The sequence below is a fragment of the Boleophthalmus pectinirostris genome, unplaced genomic scaffold (genome assembly GCF_026225935.1).
Source record: "Boleophthalmus pectinirostris isolate CB_2022bp ecotype Guang Dong unplaced genomic scaffold, ASM2622593v1 HiC_scaffold_10, whole genome shotgun sequence".
NCBI lineage: Eukaryota > Metazoa > Chordata > Actinopteri > Gobiiformes > Gobiidae > Boleophthalmus > Boleophthalmus pectinirostris.
In genome coordinates this window covers 24,258,721-24,280,817 of record NW_026570971.1, presented here as the reverse complement: position 1 = coordinate 24,280,817, position 22,097 = coordinate 24,258,721, and the positions used below count along the sequence as shown (strand labels likewise).

Sequence of the window (22,097 nt, the reverse complement as noted above, 5' to 3'; positions counted from 1 at the left end):
TTGGAAAAGCACTTTTAATCATTGAATTGGCATTGTGTAACGGTCTCTTACATATATATTCTTACCTCCCGAACATGCTACTTTAAATGTACTCTTTTGGTTTGTTCATTTAAGTCTTGCATCTACAAAAAAGTAAGAAACAAGCAGAGCAACGTGACTCATTGCTGGGGGATTGCACCATCGCCTTTGCTCCTCTACTGTCAACGGCCTAAAACAAGACTGCACTAAAACACAAAAAGTGGGTTTTCGTTTTACATACCTATTTACAAAACGTTCAAATTCCTTTATACATGATTGCTGAATGTATGTTTCTGTGCAATATTTACTTTTCATGTTTTGTGATTTTTGTAGATCTAGTAAGCTGGTGCTGTTTGTATAATTCCAGTAAATATTTCGTTTTACACCCCTACATTTGCGTTGGTATGCCCCGTTGCTACGTTATTTGTAGACATTCTCCAGGGTGATGGAGAAGATGTAACCAGTGATCGGGCCTGAAAATATTTAACGTTTGTATTCTTGAGGCTTTTCGACTCCTACAAGTTATATCGGTGGCATTATGGCCGGTATAAGGAGGCTGAATGGGAAGTATTCTGGTGTCAATCCAGCTGTAAGGTAATGGCGATATTAACTGTAATCAAGCAATAAAGCTAGTATGGCGCTAGCGTTAGCAGAACAGCTGTATCGACATTCCTTTGGCAGTTATAAGCGCTAACTGCAAACTAATGCAAAGATAAAAGTGGTAATATATATTATAAGTCCTATAATGGTTTTATCAGGTACGTTGTTTGTGAGAAAGTAAAAGCAACACGAGAAACATTTATTTATTTATTTATTTTTTGACTTAACTAAACCATACTAGTGTAATATCATGCCATGTATATCTGCTTTTGATTTACACCTTGCAGAATCTCGGGACTACAAAGCCTTCATAAGATTAAATAAGAGCACTATTAATTAGTTCCTGTGGCATACAAAAAGGTTCTTTACATGCACATTCATTTCTCAAAAAATGGTCAGGTAAACTGATTTAATAATAGGCTTAGGCTATTGTAATTATAATTATTTCAACCTTTTTTATGTCATGTCTGTTAATGCTACTGACCCGTGCTTGAAGCCAAAAATAAATGAAAACCTAAAGTCCAAAAAATCAAGTAGGTTCTGTGACCCATGTTAACAGATTTTTTATTTTTTATTTTTCTTTAAGCTGCTGTCGACTGCGCCAGGTCCAATCTTTGCTTTGTAGTGGTACTGCAACTCCAGACGGAATACTGTGCTCTCTTGGTATGTTTTTGTTATTGTCTTAATACAACCAGTTCCAATATTTTTTGCTATATTATGTTAATTGTTTGTTTTGTTTTTTTGTTTGTTTTGTTTTGTTTTTTGCAGGAATTGATAGCAGATATAATGAAGGATGCACAGAGCTCGCCAAATACCTGTTTTACGGACTATATGGGAGAAAACAGCCCAATCTTGATAATACTAATGGGGATTTTTCTGAGGAGATGCTTGATGGTATATTGTTCTCTCTCAAACTGTCTAATTCTTGGCTGCCTATTAATTTCTTATGGGTTTTTTTCAGATGTCATCCTGTTGATTAAGTCTGAGTGTGTTCATCTTTACTGCAACCCTCTGAATTATAATTACCTTTTGCCCTATATCTCTCACTGGAGGAACCTACATCTCTACTGCATGACAGAAGCAGAGGTTTGTAATGCTTATATTTCTATATTTCATACACTGTAGATAATCTTTCTTCCCGTTTCTAAATATTTAATTCCTGTTTCCAGTATGAAGACGAGGAAGCTGCAGAGGAATTTAAAATATCCAGTTTTGTTAGTATGGTGCAGAACTGTTACAATATTGGAGTACCTTACAGCTCAAGAGGTAAATACATAATAATTGCACAATCATGCCATCCATATTTTAATAATTAATAATACATATATGTACCCTGTTTTGCATATCTTTGTTTCAGAACATGTTCAAAAGTTTGATATGTTCATGGTTGAAAAATGGCCATTAATTCAAGCATTTGCTCTGGAAGGCATTGGTGGAGGGAGCTTCTTTACCTTAAAATTCAAGGTACATTTTAACACTGTTTACATCCTCAGACATTGTTGACAGCTGCTGATGCTGTTTATTATTTTAAGCTCATCGACATGAGTGAGAAATTGTGGGAAGTGTATAACAAACTGGACCCAGTGTCTCTTGAGCATTTTCTATCAGAGGTAACACATCTGTATATCTATTGTTGTCATAACAGCTGTATACAACAACATGTACTGTAAGTGATGTTCTTCTTTTAGGACCTGGTCACATTTGAGAAGCAGTGGAGCAGTTTCTTCTCCAGCATGGACCTGGAGAGCCATTTGTCCATTCTTGAGTTGTCTGAAGCTCAGGCGGGAGCGGTCAGTTTAGACATTATTAGATCAGTAACACAGAAGCAGAGCAACAGGCTTGCCAGGTTATCCTTTGTGTGTGAGCACAGCCATATGATAATAATTACAGTAATAATATTGTCAAAGAACAAGCTCAGTTATTGCATATTGCTGCTTGCCTATATGTGCTTGTTATCATTTCATCACCAGTGTATATAATATTGAACTCTTGTAGCTACCCCAGATAAACAGACCGATTTGTTTCATTTTTGTTCCACAGTCGTTTCGAACATACTATTCCCATGGACTTATCTCAAGCAATATTACTGATAAAAGGTGATTAATCACATTTAGTTGTGTGTACATAATTACAGAACTGGCCATTCTTGTAATGCTTTTATTATTTTATTTTATTCCAGTAAAAATCAGCAGCCCTTTGTGCTATTTGGAAGACACAGTTCATCTGAGGATTTTGAAAACTACTCATTCAACTTTCCCTCAGAGAGTCACCAGGTCCGCAACACTGGGCCCCAGGGCTCCACTGCCAGACACATGGTAAGCAGAAGAGGTAAAAAAAAATTGCTAAAATGACAGAAAAAGTCTCAGAATTTATTCTTACAACAACAATTTATTCAGAATCTCAAGTTGCAACATTATTAAAGCCCACATTCAATAAAATGTACTGATCACCACAAACAAGAATTTGTAATTTTATGCTCAAAATCTTAACTAATACAGTATTATTTCCATGTAATTAACAGACCCCAGAGTATAGTAGAGAGTTATAAGGATTGTCAGTGCCTGTGATATTAAGTTAACTGTGCCCTAACAAAGCCATTACTCTAGGTTCTGCAGTGTGTGGCACCTAAAGGACCTCTCTCCTGCTCAAGGACCTATTTTTTTGGGACCACACATAGCCCATTCATTGGTAAGTGTTTGTTCATTGGGTAATCCAGCACAGCCTCTGTGTACCCTGGGGTGGTGTGTCTCTGGTGCTGGGTGTAGTTTTATTTTCTTAATGATATATCACAAGTGCAGAAGGTTAGAGGCTTGTTGAAATCCAAAAAAAAAAATATTATTATTATTTTTGCACCTGCAGCATGTGAGAACACACAACAGAAGAACTCTGAAGTTTTGTAAGTAGATTTTCTTTGATTTAATTTTTTTCAAATTTTCCTGACCTGGGAGTACAATCTCCTTTTTTCTTATTTTATTTTTAAAGAGTTTTGTCACAGATTTATGCAGCAGTTGTTCAGGCTGTTCTATCAGGAATCAAGTGTTACTCATCCACCACTAGTCTGATTAAAGTAAGTATCTTAACACATCATCATGCCTTGTTTTTTGCTTGTGAAGTTACAGATTTGTCATTATATTCCAGGCTAAGGATGTGGCAGAAAACACCTTTTTGTTGGCTTTAGACTCCATGAGTTTATGTCAATATCGCAGTGTTCTGAGGTAATAACAGATAGCATGTTATTAATAGATATCAGTGTGTGTATAATGTTGAATTGCATTTTTCCCCTTAAAGGTCTAAATGTGAATTCAATATTCAGGCAGTGGATAATGAAGGAAGGTATCGTCAAATTAATATGATTTACAGCTTTTGCGCTACAAAAAAATAAAAAAAGATTTGTCTCAGTAATTATTTTTCTGTTTCAGAGTAATACCACTGGACGATGATGGCAGTAGTTACTTAGTGAAAACGGTATTTTAAAATATATAACTCTCCCTTTAGTAAAACATTTACTTTTGCCAATCTGTACCTTTTTATTTGCACTCAGCACTGAGTTCAGGAGATGTGTTATGTGATTCATAATTGTATGGTTATTCACTACAGTATATAATTATAATCATATCCTATATAATACTAAAGCAGTGCATGTCTAGAAATTTATGTGAAAAAACTGCATATTTTATGCTCAGCATTCACTTAGCATTCACTAGTATTTCTACACTGTTTTACTTCTATATACTTACCATGTTAAGGGTTTAGTCTAATTCTGTTTGTCCTTATGTGCTCAAAGGCCTCCATGACAGTGCACAACATCCCAGACCTACAGTGGGACAGGGGCGATATGGGCTCTATCATCTTCTCCGAGTCCTTCCTGGAGTCCAGCATCAACATTCAGCAAAAAGGTCGAGCCTTGATTTGATCATGTCCAATTAGACAATGATTGATAGATTCTGAGACCAGATCTAATTTACTCATGTATTTAAAGTCAGTCGTGACATCATTAGTAATTCTGAAGTAGCAGATGCTAAAAATATTTCATTGTATGTTTCTGAGGCAACATTTGTCATTTATCATCCTCACATTATCCAGCTGATGGGGTTTAGGTTAGTTATCTATGTTTTTTTGTGTCCTCCAGATGGCACTGTGTCCTCAGATAGCTGCTACACTGTCCTCACAACTTCTGTGCCTTGCTACGCCTGCTGGCAGGTTTGTGTGCAGCAGAAAATAAACCTTTAAATATTATGATAGGTCATGTGGCATATGTTTTTTAAACATTTGCTCTTTATTTCGTATTTAAAATGTAGCTGGAAGCTGATGTCAAACAATCTGAAGAAGCACAAAATCTCGCAAAGGTAAATCCTAAGGTGCAGTGAAAACAGGAGCATTACAATGTAGATGTATGTAAATGAAATCAGTTGATGAAGAAATTTCTGTGAATTCTGAATAGAAAGAAGGTGGCTGTTTGGGGACTGCTCTGACTGCTGCAGATGCTGCCTATGTGCACTCCAGCAGTAATCTCTCCACACCTGAAGAAGGTAATGATGAAAACTTTATTGTTAAGTTTTTATGTATAATGTGATTTATTTATTTATTTAAAACAAGATGAGTGCACAGAAAACATTAATCTCAGAGAGAAAAGATGCTCTGTGCCAGATTTAGCTACAAGCTCCTTTCCATCTGCAGTCCTGTATATCTATGGCATTTCACTGTGTGAATGTTTGCTTGTATTTTTAGGGAAGATTGTTTTCTTCTCTGAGGGGCTCTTGTTTATCCACTGTCAATATGGAAGTATCACTATTTCAAGAGATCACATAAGCTCCATCAAGCTATATGACACAGTAAGTGGTTGTATTTGTTTATAAACACATTCTCACTTATTTACACATTTTCTTTTTGTACTTTCATAGGACTCCAGCTCTTTAACCTCTCTGTTTGTGGAGTATGAGAAAACACTGCTTCCACACCTGCCATTTCCTCTGCACAGCTCAGACCAGTGTCTGGTGTTTGCTCTACAGCCTCGGTCCAAGAGTCACAGAGCCTTTTTCTCTAAGGTAGGACATTCTGGGTGTTAGCACAGGATAAAAACTTTACGAGAGGGTCCCCTTCCCTTTGGATCACTGAGACATCTGTGGACAGCAGAATCTGACCTCTATTTAATCCTCCTCTGAGATCAGATATGGCATAGGATGTATTCCTCTCTATTTATTTATCATTGTCTCTATGCACAATGATTATACAAGTCAAGTCTTGCTGCTTGATTATACATAAACAAACAAAACATGCATTTGAAAAAAGAGTTTTCATAGATTTTCTATGATTTTATCCTATTTTTCTTATTGTTATAGGTTTTGCCTGTTTGGCAAAGCTCGGACTTCAGAGTGACTCTACAGATTTTGGACCAAGAACAGTTGGGCTGGATCCACACAAACATGTAGGGCCTATATTTGCATTAAACCCATCTATTTATAGTAAATTTATACCAGTGTCTAATTCAACTGTTTGTATCCTGAGTTTTTAAAGGTAATTGAAAACTCTATATTCCAGGCACCGCAGACTCCAGAAGCTGCACGACAGTCAGGAGCCCCCAGTGGCCAAACGCAGAGGAAACATGAAGACCTCCTGCTCTCAGCTGCCAGAGTTGGACATGTCTGTACAGCTTCCACTCTCGATACAGGGCTTTAGAGCTCGACTAGACCCCCAATAAAACATGATGCTAAGTCCCATTCATAATAAACTGTATTTATATCTTTCCAAAATAATTTAAGAGGGTATTTTTATTCATGATTTAGGGATGGCTTGTTTTGACTTTTGTTGTTTAAGTCCTGACAAAGCATATTGACTTTAATACTGAATTTTTTAGTTCTTCCATGTTTTTAATTGAGACTATATCAGCATTTGTTCTAATAATTTAATGCACTTAATATATAGCCGTGCCAAATAGTATCAAGTAGAAAAACATTTCTTTTCTCCATTCTAATTCCCATATCCTGCTCTCCCCAGGTTTCTGCAGCACTTTGCCTTAAGTAGCATTAGTCATGAGCCCATTTTGAATGATCACCTGGGGGCACTCTTCCCCTCCACTGAGCTGAGGAAACCAGTCAAGAGCCAAGGAGACAAGGTAGAGGACGGCCTTTCCTTTTTATTATCCTACACCGAGTGACTGTAAAGGTGTGCTTATCTGACCTGGGCTTTTTCATGTATTAAAGGTTGTCATTACCATCATCACTGGGCTGCCTGGGAGCCATAAAACTAGACTTGGTCAATTTCTGGTGAACTTCAGCCAAGAACGTGGAAGGTTTGCAATATATTCCTGAACTGTTTTTAAAAATTCAGTTTGAACTTGTCAAAATCAAGATCTGCCAATGGCAGTATTTCATTTTATAGGAACAAGCAAAGTATTCAATATTTTTACAAATGGTCAAGTAAATTCAAGAGATAATGTGTATCCATTGTCTTCTTGGTACAATTAATGGACAGTGAAATAACTTATTAATAACTTATTCAAAATTATAATTATGAATTGAGAAGGTTTTCTGATTCTTTATATTTATTTTAATTTTAGCATAGTAATGTATTCTTGTGTTGTGTCAGTTACAGGCTTGAATTCACTTGAAAACACTTGCTCATGTTTTAAATGTTGTTGAATTACTGTTAACTTATTAATACTGACAGCTGAAATCTTCTGCGCTCTGTGATGCCCCTTTAGGTGGGTGGTATATGAGGCTGGTTCTGACAGCTGCGACCGTTTCTCAGCCTCTCACCTCCAGCAGTTCTTGTCTGGTTTCCTGGAGAGCCACCCAGGCCTGAGAGGCAAAGCCCGTCTGCTGCTGCTCTCACCTGGGTAGGGACGCCCCGGGACCTGCCTCACACTGAGCACAAACAAAGACACCGCATTACACCACTTTAGCAACAAACAAAACAAGGGCTTCAGTAGAGGAATCTGCCAACATTGTCTCACTAAATAGCTTTGGGATTTTATAAGAAACATTACAGAACACTGCAAATCGGAATACCTGATCTATTAAAAAAAAAAAACTTTTTCATTTCCATATGGTTAAAAATGTGTTTAAGCTTCCTTTGACTGCAGTGTGTTAGAAGTACAACCAGTAAGAACAGATGATGGTTATGCTATACTATACTTTTTACATGAGCATATCTGCCAAAGAAAGAACATAGATTTGTGTATGGCAATGACAAATCTGCAATATCTTTCAGGTCTATGTTTTCTCATAATATTTGTCTATTTATCACTAAACTCTGACCCAAGATGTTATGGTGTAGTAATTCTCACTAGCTTGGTTGTTTCCAAGACTTACTGGAGAGTTATTAATAAGAAGTCAATGTGTTTTCCACAGATACACAGATGTTTTGGATGTGGTCCAGGCTATCCTGTTCCACCCTGATCCAGGCGCCCAGGCACGTTTCACCATAGGCGCAGTCACTGCCTGCATTGACCCCCTAGCTTGCTGCATGGAGCACAGGTAACATAATGAAGATCTGCTTTGGTTCTTCCCATTCACACAGCACAAAGACCCACTCACAGCAGCCCCAGCTTCCCATTGTGCCGTAAGTAATGGATTTCAGGACCGAGAGAGTTCACACCTGGATTAACACAGGCCACTCGTTATCCGAGCTGAAGAAGGCATTTTAATTTCACTACTGCACAAGACTATATATATCTATAGCAGTAATAATATATAAGCTCTGCTCCTGTTAACTGTAATTTGAACATTTTGATGACCTATCAGATAACAGACGTTTCTAACAAACTTTATTAATGGAGGGTCCATCACCTGTTTGTCTCTGTTGAAATGTTGTTGCTTTGACACGGGTGTTCTACAGTATGACATTAAATGTATCTCTCTCCATGGAGAAAACCAGGCCAAGTTACAGGTCAGATCTGTGGAGAGGCCACCCCACTCACAGTATGAACATGAGTATTTTTCAGCTTTAAAAACACCCACAATTCCATAAATGCTTTATCAATTATGTAAATTCCATACTTTCCAGGTAAGGCTTTAATATATCTATAAAGATAAGCAGGTGACTAGCCAGAAAATAAAAGACACGCAGTGCGTTTTTAAGTTTTGTTGAAACACCGAACTTGAAAACAAAACTTTAACTTTGGACAAGTCAAAATACAGCGAAATAACCAAAAGGCTTCATTTGCATTTCCGTGTCTTGCAATGACCCAAGCGAACACTGGTATGACAGACAGGAGAGGATGTTGATAAATTGCAAAAGCACTCAATGTTTCCAGGAGGTTACGTGACACTTTTGGTTATTAAAACTCAAGGCCTGCTGCTTTTCAGAGAGAGGATCAGACCCACATTTAATCTGACTGTGCTTTTGTCACAGGCTTTGGTCGTAGCTTACCGAGCTTCTCACTGTCACAGATTGACTCTTTTACTCCACACAATACGACATACCACTCTGTTTAATAGTCTTTTCAGCTGCCCTGTGAGAAGCAAGGCCAGCAATTATTTTAGTGAAAGTTCCACCAAGAGACATTTCCAGAAAAGTGTTTGGATGATGTACATTTGAAGATATAGGGTTTTGTTATTTTCAAAAGATAATATTCCAACCGTGGAAAATCATAATTAAATGATACAAGCTCAAAGTACTTAAGATAGAAAAAATACACTCTGCAAAGTGTAAAATTGTTACAAATCACAATGTGGTAACCAGAAGAGCTATGTTTTCTTATTACTGTTGCTCTATTGACTTCACGCTGGGGGTGTTTTACATGTATGGTGGAATGTTGCAGTTGATGCAGTTACCATGGTGAGATAATGCACACATTAGCAAACACTGACAAAAAAGTTTTAAGATTTTAAATGTGAAAACTCAAGAAAAAATCCAATGTGAATTTAAACAACACATTTTCAGGAGCCTTTGAGTGTTCATGGACCTTTTGCTTGTGACTCTAATTTTATGTGTGAGAGACTTTTGAATCACAGAAATCATCTCACCTGTTTTAGTTCCAACCAATTCAGTTCTTTCTGGTCAGATTGTGTTAAAATAAAGCTCAGTATTCAGTCTATCGTGAGTAACAGAGCTTCTACCAAAGTAGTACTTTCTGCTAGCTTTGCACCCCCTAGGAATGTTGCTGACATCAGCTGCAAAGTATCAATTGTTGTAATTTTTTAAGTCATATGAACAGTTTAGTTTACATTTAGAGTTCATTTTTAATGTAATAAAGTATTTATGTAATATATAGAGATCTTATCTAGTGTTGGACATTTTGAGTCTGGGTATGGACCTGTTGCAATGAGTGACAGCTCCACTCAACTCTGCAGTGGAAAAATGTGTCATAAGAGGTTTAGTCAGCGATGCAGTTAGTATTGACTTTTCCATTTGAGACATCTTCAGCAGGCCCCCTGCCACTTGCTGTTGCTAGGGGCTGCAGCGTGGACGTCCCTGGACCCCGGTGTAGCACTAATTGGGTGTGGTTAGCCCAGCTTAGGCCTGACCCGCTTGTCACCCCCACAGCATAGCCCGCTAATCTCCCTGATCCACATGAGCGGCCCACTCTCGCTCCTCATTGAAGCTCATCAGTCAGTCATGATCCATTCTTTGTGATGGATGTGGACAGTTCATTACATCAGGACAGAAAGATAAATGCCTTTCAAAGAGCCTCCGCATGCAGGCTTCCTAAAAGCTGCACTGTGCTGCTGCGGCTTTGATAACATGAAGCCCCTCTCAGAATGGCTGTTCAGTGGCCAACCACTGATCGATTTAAAAATATCTCAGGATAAATAGTGCTTTCTCTAATCCACATGAAATTTAATTACAAAAAGCCTTTTCATTGGCCAGTAGTAATGATGTCATTTGAGAAAGATCTCTTGTCAAATTTAACATGACTTAACCATCACATAAGAATAACCATTTTGTTTTTCAATTCTATAGTGAATTTTTTTCAGATTGGTCAAGTATTTTACCATCAACCAAAAAAAATTTTTTTTTTCTAAGACTAGTATGTTTATGTTCTTCTAGCTCTTAATTTACACACACATAATTTATTAAAAGCATTTTCAAATGAAATCAGACCCTTTAATCTAGGATGGCAAGAGCTTGCCTTAAAATAATATTTGAGAGTCTTGATGTTACATGTGCTGTGTACTGAAACCTTCCCTCGGTACAATGTCCAGCATAGTGATGAAACATAAATAATAGAACACTTTTCAGGGGAAGTTTGTACTAAGCACTGTGCCTTTTGTTTTTAGATTTGCCTTCCCCAAACTGCTGGAGCAATGCAGCCAAGGTAAGCCAACGAGACACACCACTCTGAAATCAAAATGAACCTCAGTGGAGTGCTATTCCTGCCATGGCTATATACATAAAATAGGAAATGTGTGTGATTTTTTTCTCCCTCTTGCTGCTCTTTGCCGTCTTTCAGGTATTGTGAGTACAGTGGTGTTCACCGGTCTGACAGCGGAGCAGAAGCACCCCCTCCTGCAGCATGTACAGCAGCTGGTACGCTCTGCCAACCCCACCGCCGCCTTCATCCTGGCTGAGAAAGGAGCTGTCACCAGGTATGCGCCCACTGAATTACGATCAATGCCACAAACAGTCACTTTACCGCCTTTATCATTTCACAATATATTCACTACAGGATACAACTTCTTTTTTACACTGGCGAGTGTCTAAATCTGTCCAGTCAAAGCTTTGTGAAATCCTCTCTGAGTAGACTCCTTGCATAAAAAAGACTTGCTCTTTCATATTATTACTTCTGCTTGTAAGGTTAAGGTTTACTATTGACTGTTAATTATTCTGTTAGTGGAATAGCAGGGTTACGCAAAAAAGAATGGTCAGATTTGTATTCATTATAGCTGTATAATTTCATCGTTACAATCCAGATACAGTCTATTTACAGTCAATTACAAGGAAAAATTTATCTGAATGCCAATACAGAAATTCAACAAATTATTGAATGATTATTTAATACATAGAAAACATAATGGTTTGCCAGTATAATTGAAAACATTAAGTTGTCCTTGAAATAAAAGATTAACAGAGATCTGCATGGATTGTCCCATTCTCTTGTAGAATGTATTTAATTGCCATAATTAGAAAAATATATCTCCTCTTTTCTCCTTTAGGACTGAAGATGTGAATGTGATATTGTCAGACAGCAGTTTTAATGAAGCGCAGATGCTGAGAGCGCGTTACGTCCTCTATCCCGGCTGGTAAGGCTCCTCAATGTGACCCCTGTGTGCTGTCCACTCAACCTTCAAGCAGCAGATTGGTCCTGATTCCTGGTGCAGAGTTGGCTCCTCTCACTGCAGCCTGGATTCCTCCCTGTGGCTTAATTGCCTGGCGGCGTGTGTGCTGGGGGTATCGGGGGCTGATTGCTGTAAAGCCCCTCAGGACGGCTTGTGTTCTCTCACCAGCTGCCTCCTGGAAGCACAGTAACAAGCTACGGCCGTGTACGCACAGGGGGTCTGCCTCCTCTGGAGCAGGGCTATGCCTCAGTGCTCAGCCTAATGTGAACCTCAGTAAATCCCATATATACTATACACACACATGTGACACTACCTTCACTGACCTGTGAGCTTTAATTGAGGTAAATGTGTCTCAAGTAAAAGGGAAAACTTCAGTATTGAAAAGCAATTTTTGTGCTAACAAGGGTTTATTGTATTGTAGCACTGTAATTAAAATGCATGATGCCATATTTTGATTACATTTGCAGGTAATTTAAGACATTTTCCATGGTTAGATTTTGATTAGAACAATGAAAACCATTTGATTCCATGTTTGAAAGTGTTTTGAAATGTTGTAAAATGAGGGCACACATACCAGCCACAGGAAGCAAACAATTACTTTTATTTTATTTATTTTTTTTGTATATGTGTATATAGAAGTAGACCTCTAAAGTAGAAGCTCCTCAGTTATCCTGAAACAGTCTTTGAGTTGTTTTAGACATAACTTTGTGACTCTGTTGTGGTTTAGGTGCAAAGGGCGGTTTTTCACTGGTGCTGGGTCTGTGGTCCACTCACAGTGGCACCTGGCATTCACTCGGCCCCTGGAGAGGCCTTTATTTGTCGCCCGCTGCAAAGGTGAGATGGAACAAAATGCCTGGCCCTCTTTTACTTTTACACGTGACACGAGCCTTAGATACAAGTGGGCAGAGTTTGACCAGGGTTATATAAGCTCTACACCTACAAATATGGAGACAACTTCACACAGTAATTGTCTATGAGCCTTATAACTGCCCCATATGACTGAAATAACTTGCAGAAATTAACAAAGGAATTGCTAAATATAATAAAATACTGTAATCAGGCAGTATTGCTTTGTTAAATCTGTTAAATATGTATATTAATATGTTTTCATTTGATTTCATTGCAGCATTAAAATCATCTTTGAAACCCAACCCCTTCCATGGAAATGTCTACAATATTTCAGGCAGAGTGTGCTTTTCTGGTAAGGAACTATTTTGAATTCAAAGTTCAGAGTTAGCTGTATTGAACTATATTTCTTCACATGTAGTAGACATACAAAGAAATTGAAATTACATTTCTCTCTGTTGCACGTGTAGACAAGACAGGACAAACAGGACGACATTTACATACACAGACACGTCAATTAACAATGTAACCACTACAGTAATCACCGTTGAATAAATTAAACTAAAAACACTAGTGTATAGTAGAGTGCAGTTTAAGTGAAGTTCAAGAATGAAATGTGTAAAAGAAAAGTAAACAGTAAGAAAAGTAAGAATTTATTTTATTTTGCTTTTCATTGTTAGTTAAAAAAAATGTTTGCCCTGCTTTGAAGACTTGCCTGATAATGGTAGGAAGATTCTCTATGCATTGTTAGTGATGAGGGCTATTCTTAGAAACTATAGAACTTGTGAATATATTGAGCTAGTTGGTACAGTATATAGCTTTAGAAATGCCTAAGTGAAATTGTTATGTCCTTGTATTCAGACCCCTTTGCCTGTTAGAGACGTGTTAATGTTTTTGCTGATAGACATTTTCCATTAAACACGTGTGATTTCTGGGAAGCATTGGGGTCACCCAAAGGTCATATGTATGTAAAGGCGTAAACAGCGCTCAGACAGCCTGCTGGCAGCATGTAGAGCCTCTGTGGCAGGTGTCTTATGAGATGTGAACCAGGCTTTCTTCTTTGGGCCTTCAGACTCCGACCAAACTGCGGAGTTGACTTACAACACCGTGAGTGGGACCCTCAATGTTGTCCCAGCCAGCAGTCCTGAGACCACTTCCTTTTTCCTGGTCTTTGATGGGGTGGGTCTGACTGAAAATGGACTGAAGGACTGGCTCCGAATGTGCACCAAGCAGGTAGACATGTGTACAGAGCTCGAATGTTTTGTAATATTGTAAGTCCATAAACACAGCAAACACATTAACATAAAGGTGGAAAAAACATGATGACTGTTAAATTAAGTCTGTTGCTTGTTGAAACAAACATTTGTTGAGATTAGCCTTTGTAGCTGCAGTGTTATAACCCTGTGTAGGACAATAACAACAGAAGATAAATTTGAAGAATTTAAAGTGCACTATGAAACAAGTGGGTGATCGTTCACCTGCTTGTGTCCATGAGATGTATGAGATGCATGAGATATTGCTTTGCCTGGGGTGCTCCACAGTATAGCATTGGACCTATCTGTCACACATTTATTCATTTACAGCCTTTACATTTTTATAACTTAAAAAAATACCTTGAGAACCATGCATTTGTACTGTGGGTGGAGTCGCCTCCCCCAGATTTGATCTGTTACTTGGTCTGGTTGTATCACTTGCTTTTCTGCCAAGCGATAAGTTAAATGCCATACTGTGAAACAATCCAGGCAAAGCAATAATATCTCCACGGAGACTGGCAGGTAACAGAACTTGCACCAAAAATGTTTTGTAGTGCACCTTTAACAAACATTTATTGAGATTACCCTTTGCAACTACATTATAACACTGCAGAACGATAACAACAGAGTATTAACATTATCATTCAACTGTTGTGTCTCTGTAGTAGTAGTCTCTCAAGTAGGTACTAATAGGTTTCATTCAAAGTGTTTTGACTGTTGCAAGCAAGACACTAACTGAAATGTATCTTTATTTTATAGAAACCCATAATGAAGACCAAGAAGACCAAAGCCAACCTCACTTCATACGAAATCAACAAAATACATGTGAGTATTTATGTTCTCATATGACTCATCGATAAACATGATGTGAATTCATTTGTGTATCTGAGCAGGCAGCCAGGCATCTGGATCCATTACCAGCAGGCTACTTCTACAATGGTTGCCAGTTTGTGAACTTCTTTGGAGAGAAAAGAAACCTACATCCAAGTATCCTTTGCTTGATGTACAGTTAATTTACATATGACATAAAACATAGTATGCTTTTTCAGATATTTGGTATTGTAAACCTAAAGCTATATTGATTTAAAACAGCTACATGACATTTTTCATCTTTGTATGTATGAAGGTGAAAACAAGCAATTTTCTGAGCACTCAAACTTTGAATACAGAACCATAGGATTCTTAAAGTAAAACTCATTATTCATTTGTGTACATATATTGTTTCCCTTATATCAGTGCTTCCTCAGACATTGACCAGTTCATTGACGAGTACATCACTGAAGCCAACAAAGAAATTGAGCATTTCAATCGAGAGTTGGAGTTACACCCACAGCCCGACCTGTTTGACCCATGAATGAACTGTCTGTATGTTGTTGACCGTCTCTACACCAGAAACACTGGGAGGGGCAAGGGCGGGGTAGGGCAGGGCTCAGGGCTCGCACCATACACACTACATGTCCAAGTGCACTGGCAGCTGCAAGGGTTGTTCCATTATTATCAGATACATCACTTTGTGTTTCCCTTCGGAGCCATGGAAAAGTTAAACGCCGCTTAGTTTCAATTACATCACCCTTCAAGAGGCAACTGACAAGTTGAGATTGCATTTGTCGACTTGAAGAGGGAAATCAATGTAGTTCTTGTAGGTACAGACAAGTTATGAGTTATTACAAGTGGAGACAAATGTAATATTGCTGAACCATGACACCAGGCTGTAAGTTACAAGGAGAGGTGGGTAGAATAGTTAAGTAGCAGTGTTCAAAATGATAACACTCTCTACTCCTACTCTTCCTTTTAAAGGTGCACTCTGGAACTTTTCAAGTGAAGGGGTCTGTAACAGGCTTTTTTCAATAGAGATGCTATCACTTTCCCCCGAATGTTCAACTGTATTGAAATAAACGTATTTATCTTGCTCAAAAATATCTTAAAAAACTGAATTGTCACTGTGAGTGAAGTTGCCTCTCTACAGATCTGACCTGTAAATTGGCCTTGTAACTTTGTCTGCTTGTCTCTATAGAGATGCATATACTGGAACATTCCAGGCGAAACAATAACATCCTCATGTACACAAGCAGTTAGCTGACCCTCTATCAAAAAAGTGACACAGTGCTCCTTTAGAAGCAGAATTTACTTAAGAATTTACAAACGTTACTGAAGTTTATATATAGTAAAGTATAGCTTAATAGGGTTCTAGCACAATTGAGGGGAATTTCCTTGCAGCTTTTTGTTTATCGCAGTTGGCAAATTAAGCCCTCTATTTTGGGCTTGGCTTGGATGGCCGTGTGATACTTGGTGGACTCCCTCATGGTTTTTCTCAAGAAGCCCTCTCCTCCTCCTCCTTCACCTCCTCCTCTTCTTGTTGTCACCCAATCCGGGCCCCACCTGTTAGCTTGTCTGCGTGCCATGGCGAAGGCAGCAGTGGGCCTGGGAGCGCGATAAACACTGCACAGACTACTGCTCTTGGATGACAACTGACGGACGCTAACATTAATCACATCGCGCTCTTTATTTTAAGGCTCCTAAAGTGAATCTAATGGAAGTGCAATAAAGCAGACGCGACTCCCCCAAGCCAAGTGTCACAGCAGCTGCGTCCGCACAGCGACAAGTTACATCACCAAGATGTGAGCAAGGGTCCAAGTATTTAGTAGTCCATAAAGACATGAATTTAACAAGACATTTAAATCACTACATGGATTTATTGCGTTTAGTTTTAATTTATTACATTTAGAGGCTATGTTTACACGCACACCAAAAGTCTGGTCATTATCTGATTTCTGATTTCAGTTATATCTTATGTGAGTAATCTGATTTCTGGCTCATTGTTCACACCTGTGCTGGTTTTGAGAGCATAATATGAAAAAGACAAAAATGAAATCCTTTTTCATCTTTTCATCTTTTTGTATTCTTTGAAAAGTTGTTCTAAAAATCTATTGATTAACTGACACATGTCTCCAAGTTTTTTGATGATCAGATTTCTTTTGTGGATGTAAACACAAAAATCAAATCTAATTACTGGGTTATCTGATTGTTCCAGTTATTTTTCTAGTTATCTGTTCTCAGTGTTACAGAACTGTCAAAACAAGATGCTCAAATTGTTATTCACCGGGTTTAGTTCAGTTTTAGTTTAAATTTATGTTTGGTGTTGTTTGGACCTGGACTGAATTAAGTGTGGATGAATTTGAGTTTATTTGGATTTCAGAGCGTGTGCAACCTTGGATCGCAGTGTGGCAACTGGTGCAATGTTGCATAAATCCAGATGTGTGCTGTGGAGTGAACGAGCTGGAGTTCACTGTTCTGAATTTGTCTTCCTTTTCGCTGCAGGTTCCAGATGAGGTTAAAACACAACAGTTAGAAGGATTTTCTGCAGTTTTACTTTCATTTGATATTTTAAAAGTGCTTCATAATTACTTTGATCTTTACAGATTCAGCAGTCGTCCAACATTAGACATTTCCTTTGATTAAAAATTCAAATCAATTTATTAGATAGACATTTTTCCATAGCTCACATAGATTGTTGAATATGCATTGTCTTTTTGAAGTGTTTCCCTAAAAATAGGGAAAGAGAAATATAGTATATAAAAGATATTTAAAAGAAATTTCAGGTGTTTGTCATGAACGTGGCATGTAACAGTTGAAATGAATTTTGATAACTAAATGTCAAGTCCAAAATGAAAGTATATGTTACAATATAATTGTTTGGGGTGCTGTGTTTAAGCCTCCGTATCTTTCAGCAGCTCATAAAGATGTTTTAATGAATTGGATATTTCCATTGACAGACTATTTCTGTCAATGGACATCTCAGATTAAGCCATAGTCACATGCCCCACTGTCTTTCAGCAAAATAACACCACTGGTATAAAATGTTTTTTTTAACCGTCTAAAGAGGAGTCCACACACAGACTGACCTCAAAGTCCATTTTCACCTTTTTTATCTAAATGTTTTTTTAAGAAGTGCAATTCCAGCTTGTTTTTATGTACTCTCTCTCAACTGTACCCCCAAATAGATCTTTAAGGACAAAGAGACAAATGAGCTGTTAGATTCTCAGTCTTTCACAGCTTGGAGTATGGCTTTACTCACAAGGCCTAAAAATATTGAAGCCATTTTAAAACAAGCAGTGATTTGGTTGACATACATTAACACTACACACGTATTAAATACATCTCAAGTGGGACATGATAATATTAAACAGACATTTTAAGATCTAAGCAAAGAGATGGGGGTATCTTAACTAACAGCTTAGTTGACCAAAATACAAGTCCTTAAAGACCCTGGGATTGTTTAAGGTGCCACTAACATGTAATAGTATGTAAGGCTACTACTATATGTACACAGATCAGGTATAACATTATGACCACTGAAGGATTTTTATGGTACCTGTTAAAGGGGGGGACAAGACAAGGCAACCATTTTATCTATAAAACTCTCCCATAAAAAGGTGGTTAAATGTTATATCTTATCTATAGGTGATACTATTTTGCATGCTAAAAATAGAATAACAAATACACTACTTTGTATATATATCCTACCTTTGCCTTTCACCAACATAGAGTAAAAACATCTATTTTAAATTACCTCAAAGCAGAGTATTTTTATAAAACTGTGAATTCGCACAAGTTACACAAAAACAAAGAACAAGATGCAATTTTTAAATCAACAAGAGAATCTGATTGGGCTCATATCGGGTTTCTCTGATCCAGCAGTGCCTCCGCAGTGGACTGAAGGATCCAAATGAAAAGTGTTGGTGAAAGGAAATCGTGTTTTTATTCTGACAGACGGTCAAGTAGAGCAGTAAACTCACAGGCCACTGGAGGGCTCAAGACTATTCAGGTACTTCAGGTAAAAACAGACCAAATACGGGCTGGATATCAGGAGAACAAAAATATGCAACATTATTTTGTGCACAAGTTCAGATTTAACTCATCAATAATAATCATATTACAACAAATGACAGAATTTGCATAGATTTGCACAGGTGCTTTTGATATCCAGTCTGGAGAGATTCAAAACCAGCTAATATGTGATTGAACAAATCTAACTTTTGACCCATGTTTATTGGGGTCACTCTGAGCCCTCCACAGCCTCTTTACATGGCTCTGCACCACACTCTGTCTAACTTCACCTGTCCTCACCCGTGTGTGGACCATAGACTGTATATAAAAATGGACAGCTAACGCACTAGCTGCTGCAAACCAAATAGGAAGTGAGCATGGGGGCGTTTCCAGCACTTTCCATCGATTCTTGCTCCAGTTGACTTTACACTGAAAAATGGTCACCCCTTTCTCTGTAACTGCTGCAGTGAGCTTCGTCATTTTGGTCTTAAAATATTCGTATTAACCCGCTCCACATCATCCTGGAGTTTTTATTTTGATTTTGTCCTTAAATAAATTCCAATTCCTAATATGGAACTGGGCTTCAAACGCTAAGGGTGACGTCACACTCTTTTAGTCCACTTCTTTATACAGTCTATGGTGTGGACAGACTTCTGTAGCTGATGTTATGGGACTAAAACAAGTTTGGTGAAAATATATTTATTAATGAACATGGTGTACTGCATAGAGGGAACAGCAGTGGTTGATATCCAGTGGAGTTCTTTCTTGTGTTGGAAAGATTTTGAAACAATTTGGATTTTTGTTAATACATTTTCTTTAAGGTACTTTTTGAGGAAATGGTTTACTGGAAAAGAGACCAAATATGTCTAAAAACCTCAGGGGGCTACTGATTGTAAATAGCTGCTCTGTCCCATTGTAGTCCAAAGGGAACAAAAAAGTAATGTACAAATATCTTATACCTGATATAATTCAGATTCTATATTGTTACGTATTTATTTGCTGTTAAAATGATTGATAGCAGGATTAGATTTGGGACAAAATCAAAGGGCTCATGTCTTCTCCTTTATATAAGTTAAGGCTGTACCAGGAGGACAACTATAACTTTTAATGGTCTCTATTGTGAAGAAAATGTGCCAATTTGACCTTCACATGTTCAGAGGGAGTGAACCAACTCGAATGCTTTTGCACAAACACTACTGTAACTTGTGTTTTTCCTGTGACTGAAGCTTTTATAATCTGTCCTATTTATTGACTCACAGTAATCCATTAAATATTTATAAATTATGTTTTTTGTCTCTTTATTTAAAACACCCATATTGCATTATTGCTTAATCTATGTTGTAATGTTCATTCACGCATGTTTAACACACAAACCCTTCATATATAGGCTGAGCTCTCAAACAGAAAACACTCTGGTCCACCTTGTGATCTCACATGGTAAAACAGGAAGTACTCCACTGTGTTTTTAAACTCACTAGAATTGTTTGGATAATTTCAGCCCTGGAATTGCTAATCTGTACTGAAATAAAGGTAAAAAGTAGCTGTTAACTTGAAAACTAGCACTTCATGACATCACAAGGTGGAACAGAGCATTTTGAGCCTTGGAGATGACTAATAATAAAATAACTCAAATGCGTGAATGAAACAAAAGACAACTCCAGGGATGTTTTTTATGAGGTAACAATTATATAACAGGGTTTAAAGCTCACAAGAGCCAATATTGCATAGTAACTTCAACTTTGAAGATATACAGTTATAAGTTTATCAGTTTCAGATCAAGCTTTTTTTCTGGTTTGTTGTTGTGTTAAATATACCACAAATTTCATGTCATCTCTCATTTCTTAACATTTGTCACCTGTCAAAACTAGTCAGAGAGCAATTATTATTATTATTATTATTATTATTTTTTTTTTTTTTTTTAAGTAAATCAGAAATTCCATATGAAATTCAGGGAAACATTCATTTTGAGGAGTTCTGCCTATTCAAAAAGATATCATTTAGTTTTGAATAATGAATCACTTGTACAGAAGAGGACTTAATATTGACCTAAATATTTCTACAGAGTTGCGTAACCAAGACACATGTGGTCAAATGGGAAGTGAACCAACTGGATCTAAACATCTATTCTCCTCTCCCTGTAACCACAGCCCTTCCAACAGATCCTTTTATGATCATCTTTTGGTGCTTAGATATTTTCAGTTTGTCCAAGTTTAACAGACAGCTGGACTTTACTTCAAGAGGAATCCCACTTGACACTGTCCCGCTGTGGCACACTTTATTTCAGCTTGGTCACATAAGGAGCTGTCGTCCTTGTATTGTTGCCAGGCAGATCTAGCAGCCTGCATGGCTAACCTCTGACATCAATACAATCTCTACCCAGCGACTCAAGCAAGCAGGACCCCCCCTCACCCCCTCCCCATGGTGAAACGCATTGGCACCAAGTCTGTTTAGCTACACATTTGTACCCCCCTTGTTTTGATGCTGTGTTTTAACTTTAGGCACCAGCCAGGGCTATTTGAGGGGTATTATGACAGCCCCATGTAAACAGTCATCACTCAGAAAGCCAAAGCTGGGTCACTGCAATAATAGAGCTCGGTACAGAATAAGGGATTTGTACTTTCAACTCAATACATGACAATTTAATACTACAAACATGAGCTACTGATTGTCATTTAAAGTCTACATTACGTTTAAATTAGCCAGCAAATTTATTTTGGAAAGTTGATTGTGATGGAGGTGTAGAAATTAAGAGGTAGTTCTACAATTGTATCTAATATTTTACATCTCTTCTGGCTCCTAAGACACTTCTGTTTTATAAAGGGGAAAGAATGATTTCAAATATACCTTAATGGTGCACTATGCTCTGAATATGTGACTGCTTTGCCTGAAATGTTATGCAGTATGGAATTAAATTTATATATCTCCATAGAGAAAACTAGGTGATGCCACCAGGCCATGTTACAGGTAAGATCTGTAGTGAGGCAAGCTCACACAATAAGTTTTTCTTATTTTATTTTATTTTATTTTTTTAGTAACAAAAACACATGTAATGAATGATGCTTGAAAACATACTGTTAAACATTCCATGCAAAGAAATAATATCTCCAAGGAGACAAGCAAAGAGGCAGACCCTACAACAGAGAAACGATTTTCTGAATACCATTTGCCTTACATTTTGTTTTACATTTATACAAACCCTGTGGAGACTGTGACCCAACTAGCCGTTTAGTCAATATTTATCTCCTGTCAGCTATTGGCACAGAAAGGATTGAGTAAATACAATTACAGTACTGCAATGTCCCATGAAGAAATTTGAATTTGAATACTTTTTCTT

General features: G+C 37.7%; 1 protein-coding gene across 1 annotated transcript; it reads left to right on the top strand.

The window, feature by feature from the left end:
* Positions 1-436: 436 nt before the first annotated feature.
* dnaaf9 (dynein axonemal assembly factor 9) lies at positions 437-20,047 on the top strand. Its single transcript, XM_055157531.1, has 37 exons — positions 437-612; positions 1,205-1,281; positions 1,387-1,512; positions 1,580-1,704; positions 1,788-1,884; positions 1,976-2,082; positions 2,151-2,228; positions 2,307-2,408; positions 2,659-2,714; positions 2,798-2,933; positions 3,225-3,306; positions 3,478-3,514; positions 3,601-3,685; positions 3,757-3,833; positions 3,907-3,951; positions 4,038-4,083; positions 4,403-4,514; positions 4,748-4,818; positions 4,917-4,964; positions 5,060-5,147; positions 5,347-5,450; positions 5,520-5,663; positions 5,958-6,043; positions 6,157-6,258; positions 6,613-6,730; positions 6,819-6,907; positions 7,319-7,453; positions 7,968-8,093; positions 10,839-10,876; positions 11,012-11,147; positions 11,715-11,801; positions 12,565-12,671; positions 12,964-13,038; positions 13,756-13,916; positions 14,696-14,761; positions 14,830-14,923; positions 15,184-20,047. Exons 1-37 carry the CDS (start codon positions 557-559, stop codon positions 15,288-15,290), a joined length of 3,426 nt encoding a protein of 1,141 aa, XP_055013506.1. The 5' UTR covers positions 437-556; the 3' UTR covers positions 15,291-20,047.
* The last annotated feature ends 2,050 nt before the right edge of the window (positions 20,048-22,097 follow it).